Source organism: Barbatula barbatula (genome assembly GCF_947034865.1).
Source record: "Barbatula barbatula genome assembly, chromosome: 12".
Classification (NCBI taxonomy): Eukaryota; Metazoa; Chordata; class Actinopteri; order Cypriniformes; family Nemacheilidae; genus Barbatula; species Barbatula barbatula.
Genome location: NC_136775.1, coordinates 8,961,777 through 8,975,382, shown reverse-complemented (window position 1 = coordinate 8,975,382; position 13,606 = coordinate 8,961,777). Strand labels below are relative to the sequence as shown.

The following is a 13,606-nucleotide window of genomic DNA, read 5'->3' as shown; positions in this document are numbered from 1 at the left end:
TTGTGTCTTGTTTGTTTGTGACTACTAATGCAGACTAAAAAACAGCCAAAAGAAATCTAGATTTTTATAGAATTCGTTCCATATCTACTTTTCTGATTTATGCTGCCTGTACAGACTCAAACCTCTGCATATACGTCACTTATGTTTTTGTATTATTATGCAAGTTTGCTAACTTTTGTGTCAAGTTATTTTTTAATTATTAAGTTATTCATTTGCTAAGTTTTCTTTCAGTGAATAATGTATGCGTGTGCGTATCAAACTGTATGCGAGCCCTTTTTCTTCTGCCTCAAAGTGTACTTACAGTATAACAGTCTATTACAAATATGAAATATCCTCAAGACCTTCAAGAACGGAGACCTCGACATTAGTTCTCTCTCTCACTTTTATTACACAAACCTTGTTCTAACAGCTACACTTTCAATCCACTGGAAGGTGGTGAACGTGTTTTTGTAAAAGAGCGATTTTTTTCTGAATTAAATAACACAACCCAAATGTCTGAGACAACAGCATTCTGCACAGGAAGACAGGTCTGCTGATGCACCTTAAGTCCTATTAAGCTTCTGTCACACTTTGTACCGATTTATCATTCTTTAGCCCCAGAGCTCCACGCGCCTCCACGACTCAATGTTACACTTGGCCCGATGCCACCACAGATCCATTAGCCAACACTCTGACACACCTCGCTGTCTGCCTGCAGCGGATGACATCACAGCTGGGACCCAAGCTCATTTTTCAAGAGCGGAAAGTGTCCTGCGATGACAAACGTCATTCAGGTGGGCCACAGAGGATCTCGTGTACTGTTCCTGAACACAAAGCTGCCTGGGAACATATGACACGGATAAAAGCAAGAGGCAATGACTGAAGAAAAGAGTGAAGATAAAAGTGAATAAAGTGTTAGTTGGGCAGCACTGAGAGACTCTCTCCCTCTGAATGCAGGACACATTAATGTCTGCGTCTCTCAAGTGGGCCAGAACCTGCAGAGCACAGGAAAGGACACAGAGAGTGGAGACTAAAACTGGGCTGAACAACTAGTCACGACAGCCACTGGCAGCACACTCAGTCCAAGTCTGGCCAGAGTCAGCTGACACACACACACACACACACACACACACACACACAGTCACAGAGGACACGAATACACACGCATGCAGTCTCGTTCTACGTCTAGCGCGTATAAAATATTAAAACCAATTTAATGAAGCCTAGATAACGAGACATGTAATGCTTTGTAAACTACTGCTACTATCAGACGTTCAGTTGTGACGCAGAGTTATAGAAAACATTTTCATGTCTGGACTTGTTGTTACGCAAATTAACATCCTTTTTGGCACTTCCGGGATGCAAATGGCACATCATAACCGCAAAACAAAACGCTTCGTGAACATCCGAAACGATGTGAAATGATAGTCTGCTCACAAAATCTGCCAGAAAACGGACTATCCGTTAAGTTCAAGTACAAGTGCCTAAGACATAACAAACTGTGCAATAAATGAATTAATACAGTCAAAAAAGCCGTCGTGTGTCGTGCGTTTTAATTTTAAAGCACACAAATATGTAACTTCAAATAACGGAGACATCCAAAACAACACGAATATCACATATGAGAATTAAAACACCGTGTACAAAATTAAGCAAATTTATCAAATAAACATAAAACCTATTAATGAGGCCGTTATACACACAACATTTTCGTTATTTAATTATTTATATTTTTTTAAATATTATTTTAAATATTTATTGTTCATAACTAAATGTATGAATTCGCCGAATACTGTTCGCGCTTGCCCAAAATGCGCATGATTATCAGATGAAGAACTGGGTTAACGTTACGTCAACGGTCCCGTTAAAACATCCTGCGGTCTCCGTTAAAGCACGAACCCTTATCCCATATTCATATGGAACATACATTCTTTTCAGTCAATATGGACGATTCCATAGACTTAAACTTGATCCCACGCAATGGCCTGATCACAGTCTCCTAGTTGTTGTGCTGGGTATGAAGTATGAAGTCCCGACAACTTTTCTGCCCCAGACTAAAGCCGCTGCGCTCATCTTTCTATCCGCGGGGCAACTGGCACAGCTGGCATCATTACCCACCCATCTGATGCCATCTGCATAAAACGACACAGATAAGTAGAGAATATCGGTTCCTTACCCGTTACGAGAGGAATCAGGGAATGGCACTGTGTATTTACGGAGAGCACGAGTCTGAGCCCTGTCGGCTGGTAATCCGGTGAAGATGACCTGGATTTCACCGCCAGTCTCGACGGCGTAAAAATAATCAGACGCACGGAGACGACTGAAGCCAGCGGCAATGAGAGACGACTGTGGAGGACAGAGGATGTGGTTTCAAAATAAGAGTCCCTACTAAGAACGAGTTCAAAACAAGAGTCCCGGAGTAAGTTAAAAAGTCCAGACTTTGTAGTGTTTTGTGGTTTAAATTAGCTTCATTCTCTTTTGCCAAACGGTTTTAATATTGATTCGGTGCGTTATGTGCCTTTTATAAATGTAACGATATTTCATTTTTCCATAGTTGAGCAATGTATTTTTTTTATCACTGCAAAGCTCAGAATACGGTTTTATTTAATATCATTATAATTTTGTTTATATACCGTGAACCTCTAATCTTGAAGCCTGACGAGTACCAGTGTTAGTAGTGTGTGTTGTATTCCTATACTGCCCCCTACTGGAATTAATGTCACTCGAAGGCTAAAATCTGTTCGCTCGTTGAAACGACAATGGATTCATATTGCACTTCTAAATACACACATCTGAATATGCGGTACGAATCTAAATGTGTAAGGATTCACCTCAACATGAGAAATGACAAATTAAAGTTGTTGTTGTCTTCAGTAAGGTGGCTCTCATGTCTAGTGGGTTTGATGTTTTGCTGCGTTCTATTTTAGCGATTAAATAAGTAGTTTTTGCTGCGATAGCATTTGATGACCATGTTTATAATTCTTACCATGATAATAATGCAATGACATAGTAAGTATAATGTGACAGTCTTTCCGAGCAGACCTTCATGGCCCAAATAACAAAAATTTATTCTCCATTAAATTATGACATCAGTTTACTATACAACTTTACAAAAGACCTTTCCTGATAAAATTCCAACCAAAAATTACGTCCCCGCCCCCCCAAATATTGTACAGTTTTCAAACTGAGGTCTTGAAGGTTATATAAATAAAAAAGTTTGTTGTGATGTAAAAAAAGACTTAATATTCCGTACTACTTGAAGACTAATCAAATAGGCAACAGACCATATGAACTCATTTATAAAATATTTGTACAGTTTTCAATGCTTGAAACACCACTGAAACACACGAGATGCATTTAAAAATGTAAAATAGATACCTATTCAATAGTGTCTTAGACCTTTGAAACCTTCTGTATAATCACGATGTTGTCTTTCCATATGAACCACTGCCACGGTGTTAGGTCTATTACTTACCACATCTTTAAACAAACAGCATTCATGGGAAACATAACGACTCCATAACTCACAAATGTATTGTAATTCAGTCAATCAGCTTTATTTGACCTCTAGGTGGCACAAGGCCCAAATGTACAACACTCTCCATCTCAGTCCATGGGAGAAGTGTGGAGTCTGCTATGCGAGTCCCATTAAATCCAGATTCTGCAAATCCAGACTCACCTAGAATTCTACTGTGCAAAACAGACAGTCTTAGGAATACAGCTCAAGGTTCATGACTCTACAACTAGAACCTGAGCCGAGCGGGATTCTAGATTTGTGTGGTCTGTCTGTGAAACTTGGGCTTGTCAAGGAAACATATTAGATACAGTGAAAGAGTGTCTCTTTATCCTCCAGAGACAGTTAAAGCTCAGAGCGACCTCAGATTTAAAGCCTCCTTCTCAGCGTCCAATCACAGTCCTCCTAAAACAAACTGAAAAGCGCTTCACCGTAGGGGCCAACCGCCAGGTCCCATCTGTATGTTCGGTCCGATCCAGCTCATTCAATAAATAAACGCAGAGACCTTCTCACGGCACCCATGACTTCCAATGTTGCTTTAAGTGGAGGATCAGTGAGTTAATAAAGGGGGCACCATAAGATCCCTTTCGTGTCCAAGTTTACAAGTCTGTGCTGGTGTGTTTCTGGAGCATCATTCTGCTGTGCTGCTTTTGTGTGCATTTCCCTTGCCTCTGCTAATGTGGCCGTGCCTGACCCAACATCTTCAGCCTGGCCTGGTCGATCACGTCCAGCAGGTTCTTGGCATCTACGGCGAGTGCGTGAGCAGCTGTTAGCATCTGTTTCTTATAGTCTTGCTGAAGGCTGGTCATGACGTACTGTTGGGCTAACTTCATCTTATTTATCAGCTCAGCCAAGTCGGAATTTAGAAGCTTCTGAGCCATTTCGATCTGAAAACAAGAGCAACCATTAAAGGATATGGCTTGAATGCTATAAAGAATGAATCGAAAGTGCTATAGTTGAAACTGTAAAATTGCTGAATATTAAGGCAGCAAACAGGATGCAGAATGTGGGATGCAAATCTTACAGTAAGAAGTAGAATTAAAATAAAGAAATAAGAAATAGGCATCAATCCAATGTTTTATCAGTCAAAACAGACTTTTATGAAGTTTACACAAATCTAAAATTCATCAAGTGTCAATTCTTATTTATTTTTATGAATGGTTTTACCTCTCGGTGTGTGTGAGCAGGCAGTGAGGGTATCGTCTCATCTACAGTAGCCAGCAGCGTCCGTAGAGCTAATCCCACATCCTAAACACATAACCACATTATCATTTTAAGTATATAAAAACAAGAAAACAGATGATCTTACAGATGATTTTCAGTTCTTCTAAGACACTTTCAGTAATAAACAAGTATCTGTCATAGCGTACCTTCACCATGGGCACATATTCCTCAGGAGGAGCCGGCTGGATTTTGCTGGACATCTCAATCACTGCCTTCACAAGACCTGTCACGTTTTCATAAACCTTATCATTGGACCGATCTAAGTTTGCTGTTGGGGGAGGGTTGATTTCCTGAGGCTGAATCTTAAAAAAATACACAGTAACGAGAGATGAAATGATGTATTATTATTTCATGAAAATATAAAAACACAGAGGTTCTGGCTTCTATATATTAATAAGGATTTAGAATATTAAAACAGCTTTGTTACTGAATCTATGTTACTGGACTAAATGATTATGAAATGAACAACTTTGTGTTATGTACAGATGACACATGTTTGACACTAGGTGGCAGAACAAGCAACTACTGGAGACAATCACTGCTCAAAACCAGGGTTGCCAGATCTATATAACGAAACAAGCCCATTGGCATTTAAAAACTCACCCATTGATCGCATCCCAAATACCAATCAAAATTAGGGCTATCAAAGGATTAATCACGATTAATCACATCCAGAAGAAAACTTTGTGTTGCATAATATATTTCTGTGTACTTAGCATACACATTTTAAGAACAATTTAAAAAAATGTATAAACATAACATAAAAATGATTGGTGAATATTAATACATGAATGTGTATATTTAAGTTTGTGTATTTTTTGTGTTTATAAATACAAAATTAATATGCACAGTACACAGACATATACTATGTAAACACAAACTTTTCTGGATCTGATTAAACGTGATTATTCGTTTGACAAAGATACTTCACTCTCATACCTAAATTACGTATTTTACAGTCACTGTTATGCATTACACAGTCAGGAAAAATGACAATGTTAGTCAATAGTGCCCAGGAACTGTTTACTTTCCTATATTCTTCATCAGAACAAAGAAGTTTATACAGATTTGGATCAACTCGAGGGTGATTAAATGAAGACAGAAGTTTTATTTTTGTGTGAACTATGCCTTTAAGTTCAAGATAATACCTGAATATAAGTAAATATTTCAAAGCTTTGTTTCATGTCCCAGCAGGTTGCCAGTAGAGTAAAGTTTCAAACAGACTTAGCAACCAAGTAGTCTCAAATCTACCAATATATTCCCATCCCATAGTGCACACTAGATGGAGCTACAAGTGCAACAGCTATAAGGACACCTGATCTTAACCTAAACAGAGAACATGTACAGGAGATCTATGCAATGCACTTCAGGTCAGTTTAGTGAATAATTAGGTTATGATTTAAAATGATATGGTTGAGTACTGACAAGTTGAAGATGGCACAAACACAGACGGAGACATGAAAGAGTCTACAGGTGGTCTTACCCTCCAGGGCTACCAGTGCAAAAAGTGCAACAGAAGAAGGGCAGAAACACAGTGCACAGAAAGTGTAAAGAGAAAGAAAGAGACAGAAGTAAAAGGGATTAATAAAACAGAACTTTACATATTCATGCTGTAACAAAAGAAAACCAGTTTGGAGTTACTTGATGTGTTTCAGTTGCTTGTGGAAAGTGTTGCAAGACTTCATTGTTGCGATTTTATGAAATGTGGATTTTCTACCCAGCACAAACACACCCATTGGTCAAACTTCTAAAAAGCTATAAAAAAGTACAATTGAAATGGCAAAGCAGACTAGAATTATGTGAACATTGTTTCCAATTGCATTTTCCATTCTGTGGGGCATTTCTGGGTATGGATACGAGAACCCCTGCGTCAGGAAAAAGCACTGGAATGGAAACTACTGGGTTCACAATGTTCATCTGGTTTATGGGAGACCCTGCAGAGCGATTGTGTGCGAGTGTGTGTGAGGGGGTTTCAGGAATGAAGATGATTTTAATGAGGCTTGGCAAACAGCATCTGTTGGCATGCATGCTGCTCCTGAAGGCGACCCATGAGTCCAGATGCTGATCTTACATGCTTGAATTTTACTTTAAGACACGTAAATCGTTTAGTCAAAAACTCAATGTTCTGATGCACAAGAGACAACAATGATGATTCAATTTCATCATTTATGAAATATTGACTAGGACATGTAAGCCAGATTTGTTTTTTTAGTGAGACTTTGAGATAGTGCGGTGGTTCTGTTACCTTCACGCCTTCATTGTAGCTGTCTGTAGAGTTCGGGCCAGGGACTCCTGCTGGGTGGCTTGGAGCTCCGGGTCGAGGAGGCTTTTTAGGGGGAGCTGGATGCTCTGAAGATGACAAGAAGTTTTTTCTTTATACAAATACAATTACTGCAAAGCTTAATTATTTCACTAGAGACATAAGACTTCTGATAATAGAAAAAATAAGAGAATTCATTAAAAACAAAACTGACCTGCTTTTCCAACCGGATGGTAGATGTGCTGGTTTCCAGTCTGCAAACAGAAAACAGAGTCAAAACGTAGTCAGTTAAAAATATGCAGGAGCCAAGACAGACTGTGCCATCTGTGTTGTTGTGGTCTGGGTGGAGAACAGCCTGAATGCCTGGCATGCCAACCCACACACACACACACACACACGCGCATAGCTGCACACACACACACACACACACACACACACACATCTGCCTAAACCACAGGGAATCAAATAGGACAGCCCAATGGGACAGCGGAGACATTTAAAACCACTGCTGCAGACAAACAAACTAAAGCACAGCTGAAGACTTCTGCTTTTCTGAGATCAGCTCCATCCGTGTATGACACAACCGCAAAAAACTGCATTCGATCCGTAAGCATTACTTACAGCTAAATGTGACATGTTATGTGTGCATAAATATTTCTTGGTTGGTGCAGAACCGAGCAAAGCTGGCTCTTTGTTAACATTTGTAGTGGCTGAGATCAGATCAGATTGGGTTTCCACACAAAAGAGCCATTGTTATCGCACCTTCATTTATGCACTGGATTCGCTAATAGATATCCAGCCAAAATAGCCATTATACCTTGAATACTGATGGTAAAACAAAGATAAACACATTTTATGGACATGCATCACTGAAGTCGTGAGATGCCATATTATAAAGGGAGGTCCAAAATTTAAGAACACTTTTGAACATTTATGCATTTATTTTTGTTTACAATTTATCTTTCATTTCTCTAAATTAGTCTTTTTACTAGTTTTGTTTCACTTGCAAAACCTGATAATCCCCTTTCACAGATTTTTTTGTGATCTAGTACTAGTTAGGAACCTTAAATATTTATTTTATTAAAATAATATTTATTTTAAATACATATTCATAAAGCATTCATATTTATTTTATATTTTTATTTTAAACAAGTTTATATGTTTTTATTTATTTTTATTACTTTATTTATAGCTTATTTTATTTTTAATGTGTGTGTGAATAAAACTGCATCTATAGACCAAAACAGTCCCTCTCTTCAGCACTGTACTGTCCCACTGCCATAAATCATTACTTGTAATAATATACATTCTTCAAAAAAATCTTTATATTATACTGAACATGAACCGGAAAGCAGCTATTTAACAGGATCCGACCATCTGAATATCTCCCACTTTTAGTTCTTATTCCAAAAAAGGGCCAACTAGTATATTCATCAAAAAGCAATAAAATCAAGACAATTTTCTAAGGCTCAGACAAAAATATTAAACATAACTGATGTTGCACAAGCTTTATAGTTTCATTTTGCACTACCCTGGTAAAGAAACAGAAAGGACAGAGACTCACCGGTCCCTGATGACATCCATCATCACGCTCGAGACTTCCTCTGGAACTTCTCCCATCAGGCTTCTGTCACACACACAGAGACCATGTCAACCTTATGTCTAACACATCTGTCAGACAGCTCCATCATCACTCACTCTCAATCATCACAGCAGTGCTTCCCCGAGTCAAGAATTATAACTAATATAAAATGTATAATGAATATTCATCTAGACGACACACAAACATTCATCTTTCATAGAATTATAATAAAAAAAAAACATCCCATCGATCCCAGGGACTGCACATACTTAGAAACAAGAATGTATAAAGATGCAGTAAAAAGTCAATGCTGCCCTCATCCAGCCCTACTGACTGCATACGTCAACTCATTCATTCATCCATCCATCATCTTAACAGAAACATCAATATTCCCTCTCCTCTCGAGTTTACTGTACCAGGTTTCCGAAGCAGGATTTGAAGACCTGCATCTTCCCGGCCGTTCCTGTGTGCGCTTCTCTCTGGTGTTTCTTAAACATTGAGCGCAGCGCAGAGTGGATCTCCATTAAGCAAGAGCGTGTGTGGGTGAGAGATAACTCAACAGTGTGTGTGTGTGCAGAGTGACTCCTGCTTCTGGGATATGTGTACGTACATACTGACTCACTCACAGCGAACGAGCCTGAACTCAGCAAAGCCAAGCCCTTTTCTGCTCTACTCCCCTCTCGCTCTCTCTCTTTCTCTCACTTTATCATTTCCCCGGTCTTGGTTTTGCCCCCCCCCCCCTTCGGTTTTTCCCTCATGTGCATTTGTGCACGACATATGCTAAGAGGCAAAGAGATGAAAACTTCCTGTGATCGGTCTTTCAGCAGACGCAGGTCAGGTCGAGTTTACCCATCTTACGCCTCAGTGCGAACAAAACCTTTCATTACACAGGAATTCCTGGAAAATTGCACCTGTATCAAACAGCCTTGATGAAAAATCATTCAAGCTGAAGTTGTGTGAAGTTCAACAGAAAAATGAATGTTATTTGCTGCGGTAGAGCTTTGACTGCCCATTTTAGTTGGTACAGGAAGCTGCGAGAGGCTTTCTGGAAGATCGACTCAACATAATAACATAGTGTAGACACAAATGATGGAGACCGTAAGCCAAAACTTGGCAACCAAAAAAACTCACACAAAGACTCTCAGAAACACATGCGTATGCAGACGTATATCAGTGTACGAAATACAATCCCGCAGTTTCGCTGTAGGTACACAATGCCACAGCAACGCAACATTACATGCAATAAAACCCCCATAAATGAGTTCGAAATGTAGATTACTTATATTTGTGCATTTGAAACTTCTGTAAACATTTCAAATGACCAGCCCTGAAAATAGATATGAATTGTGAGGTCCGCTCGCAACCGTTTACAAATGCAGCGGGAAACCGCGACTGGTGGAAAGTTCTTCAAAACAAGTTTGGACTATCGTGTTTTTGCTGCAGCTATACATAAACATCACAATGATTCATGATGAACAAGAAGAAGAAAAAGGGGATAGGGAATAGGAGAAGAAAAGGAAAGAGGAGAGGAAAAGAGACCGAGCAGATGACTATGAGGTGAAGTTGGAGGGATCAGTACCAGTAGTCTCTCCTCCTGCTCCAACCAGCGCTGATCGTCCTCCATCTGCTGCTGCTGAAGTAATAACTGTTCCTCCATCAGGTGAGACAGACCTCCCCGCAGAGCCACTCCATCCTGACAAACACACACACACATTTGTTTGTTTTACCCTCTGGACAAAACTTCGGTTTCCACATCCAGGAATCATCATGCAGATTTCTCTCTTTTCTAACCTCCATGCCAGGAGTCCACATGTGATCCTGAGCGGCCCAGCGATGGTTCCAGCTTTCGTGGGGGTCAAGTCCCGTCCCTGCGGCCTGGGGAGGGTACATCCCGCCAGGCACGGGAAGCAAGCCACGTGGATCCGAGTGCCCCGCCATCTATAGCACAGCAACGGAAGTCAAACTAAAAAATAGTTACATTCAAATATTACACGAATGCACCGATCGTACCTGATAATGATTGTGCTGGCCAATGTGCTGAGGACTTGGGTAAAACCCCTCGCTAGATCTGGGACTTGGGTAACCTGGTCGACTGGGCTATAACCACACAAAAAACTTGGTTGTTATACTAGGACACGTGTTGACCAGTTTGTAGGTTAGCGAATGCTGATAAAATCAGTCCACCTGACGCACACAAAATCCTTGTGCGTTTTGTGTGGATAAAGATTTCAGGCTGTTGAGAGGGAAAATTAAAATTGCCAAACAAAATGCAAGCAGTTAGTTAAACATTAACACAAATTCACTTCTTATCGTTACTGGAGTTATACATGAGAGAGGAGGTTATTAGATATTAGAGGGATCGGGTTTGGAGAATGAATGCTGATTGGCAAGAGGCAGTCCTCATCCGATTGGTTGGGTACTCGGCTGTGGGCGGAAAACAGCGGAAAGAATGATCTACCTTATAAACTCTTTCATAGAGAGAGTCGACTGACCACAGCTCCAGATGAGCAGAGGAGAAAAAAGGAAGAGGAAACAAGTAGGTGATAACATACAGTAACAAATACGATATGTACTGTACGGAATGGCAGGAGAGGGGCAGTTCAGTTTATCCGAAATAAAATCTTAGCTCAAATCAAACCCATAGAGATGTGAAAAGCAAAACAAAAACTTGTACGTTTTTATTGTGAAGTGGAATTGTTGGGGGTTTTAAAACGGCTGATACAGAAATGGCGATGCACACAAGCATACAGCACATAATTCAATGCGTGTTAAGATCAGGCATGTCACACGGCATATTTAGTAAGCATGCATTGACAAAACATGCGATTTTCCACACTGGACTATGACCAGGAAAATTACATCAGAATGAAAGTTAATCTGTTTACCCATAAACCTTTCTTGATCATGACTTAAATGTATGACTTTTAAGTAACTGGAGTGAATGACTTCACTCAGAGTAAAGACACAGCAGTTAGATAGTTCACCCCAAATTAAAAATGCTGTTATCATTTATTCAACCACATGTCATTCAAAACCCGTATATGACTCTTTCTTCTGTGCAATACAAGAAAATATATTTTGAGAAACGTTTAAGCGATTTCATGTCCATAAAATGGTTGTCAATGGGGGACAGTGTCACGCGGTCACTAAGGCCACGATCACACTTGACTTCTTTTTTTACAAGAAAAAGTTGACAATGGAGGTTATTTAGTAAAAAAATGCTCGCAGCGTTGTGGTTACAAGTAGCAGCCGGCAATGTTCAGAGAAAGCATTTGTGCACCAAGGCAGACAGGTTTAATAGGCAGTGTAACGGAAGTCAGTTTGAATTATTAACAGAAGAGCGTCTTTGCAATAACCAATCACATATTTACAAAGAACAATACTAATTTCTCGCTAGAAATGCAATCGAATGTTATTGAAAATTAACATTTTATTTACATTGTTTCAAAACTATGCTCTTACCGACATTTCGGTCAGCCAATATTATTTTTCGAGCTTGAGCCTATTCGACCGATCCACGTTCCTCGCATGTTGTCATGGAAACGACAGTACGCTGAAAAAGGTGCTTGACGTAGAACTTTTTTCAGAAAAGTTGAACTTTTTTTCAACCTCAATAGACGCTCTGAGCCGCAGAAAAAGACGCTGGCGCTGGCGTTTAAAAAAGTGCTCAGGACTTTTTTGAAAACACGGTTTACTCCAGAGGATTATAATGTAAAACAGACGCTAGCGGCTTCAAAAAAGAAGTCAAGTGTGAACTCGGCCTAATGTTCTTTAAAATATCTTCTTTTGTTTTCTACAGAATAAAGAAGGTCATACAGGTGTGGAATGACATGAGGGTGAACAAATGATGAAAGAATGTTCATTTTGGGGTGAACTATCCCTATAAAACTGTTATGCTCCTATAGAGCTTCCGTCTTGCAGAGTTTTGCTTACATCCAACTCGAACACACCTGAACCATTTATTTAAGGTTTTCAGGATTACTCGAACAGTAAAATCATATTGAATTAAATTTGGAGCCGAGATCCGCAGGACAGTTGCACTCTAGGAGCATGGTGCCAAATTCTTAACCGCTATATCATCTAATCTAAAAATGGCCCTTATTAAACTAAAGCGCTCATGCGGATCTAAAGCTGCCCATATAAAATCCCTGGAATGCCCTGCTAACAGTCCTAGCACACCTGCCTGTGAGGGTCTGCAGTGCACGTGGGTCAGGTTCAGCTGTTGCATGGCGTGATAGTGGGGGTCGAAGAAAGCAGGCTGGGTGGCGGTGGGGGGAACAGGGGGTCTCCTCCAGGGCCCCTGGGGAAAAAGCAGGGAGCAGTGCAGCGGTAACGGCTGAAGCAGAAGCTGCGTCTGAGCTTGCGGGAACTGCCGAGTCTGGTGCCGGACGTTTAGCTGTTGTGCATTAGCAGAGATTTGAGTGGGAGGGTTTTGCTGGGACTGCACGTGTCGCGATTGGTTAACAACGGTTTTGTTGCATTGCCCCAGAGAAGGGAAAGATGTCTCGGGTTGGCGAAAGCAAAGGGAAACCTGGGAACTGAAAGGATGCTGTGCGGGGTGAGGAGAAGCAGACGCAGACAGACAGTCCACACTGAAGCTGTGCTGGAGGGGGCGTCTGCGGGAGGGCTACACACACACACACAATGAAAAATTAGCCCGTCTGACATAAAGTCAACATGGCACAAACAAAAGGGATGACAAAAGCAGATGTTTAGAGAGACATGGACAAGAATTCAGACATAAGCACAGACGCATGTGTGATCAATTAAATCAACATGATGTGAATCGCACACTGTACCACTAAACTATCACATCCAACACATACCAACATTACAATAAAAAGTGTTTTGTTTTGGTTTTATTGCACTGGTGCTCCATCAAGAACCTCCTGGAAACACACACACACAGACAGACATCAGCACCTGGACGGGATGATTGACAGGCCTGACCGTCATAAACAGAGACAGAGAGAATGAAAGTAAGAGGAAGCCACACACAGAGTGAATGGAGACCCCGGGGTGAATGGTGGGGAGCTCAGCCAGGTCA

General features: G+C 40.5%; 2 protein-coding genes across 7 annotated transcripts in view; both read right to left on the bottom strand.

Annotated features, from left to right (window-relative positions):
- Nucleotides 1-2,291, bottom strand: part of ldlrad4b (low density lipoprotein receptor class A domain containing 4b) — a gene marked incomplete at its 5' end in the record, with an annotated part of 36,928 nt that extends 34,637 nt beyond the window's left edge. Inside the window, one exon of the mRNA XM_079470183.1 lies at nucleotides 2,156-2,291. The remainder of the gene's footprint in view (nucleotides 1-2,155) is intronic.
- A 720-nt stretch (nucleotides 2,292-3,011) lies between these two features.
- Nucleotides 3,012-13,606, bottom strand: part of ptk2ab (protein tyrosine kinase 2ab) — a 48,876-nt gene continuing 38,281 nt past the window's right edge. For all 6 annotated transcript variants that reach the window (XM_079468597.1, XM_079468599.1, XM_079468600.1 and 3 more), the window contains 9 exons: nucleotides 10,570-10,656; nucleotides 10,351-10,497; nucleotides 10,139-10,252; nucleotides 8,542-8,604; nucleotides 7,192-7,231; nucleotides 6,963-7,066; nucleotides 4,864-5,019; nucleotides 4,661-4,741; nucleotides 3,012-4,380 (listed from right to left, as the gene is read on the bottom strand). In XM_079468597.1, coding sequence (XP_079324723.1) covers nucleotides 4,168-4,380; nucleotides 4,661-4,741; nucleotides 4,864-5,019; nucleotides 6,963-7,066; nucleotides 7,192-7,231; nucleotides 8,542-8,604; nucleotides 10,139-10,252; nucleotides 10,351-10,497; nucleotides 10,570-10,656 — 1,005 coding nt within the window. In that variant the 3' untranslated portion in view covers nucleotides 3,012-4,167. The remainder of the gene's footprint in view (nucleotides 4,381-4,660; nucleotides 4,742-4,863; nucleotides 5,020-6,962; nucleotides 7,067-7,191; nucleotides 7,232-8,541; nucleotides 8,605-10,138; nucleotides 10,253-10,350; nucleotides 10,498-10,569; nucleotides 10,657-13,606) is intronic.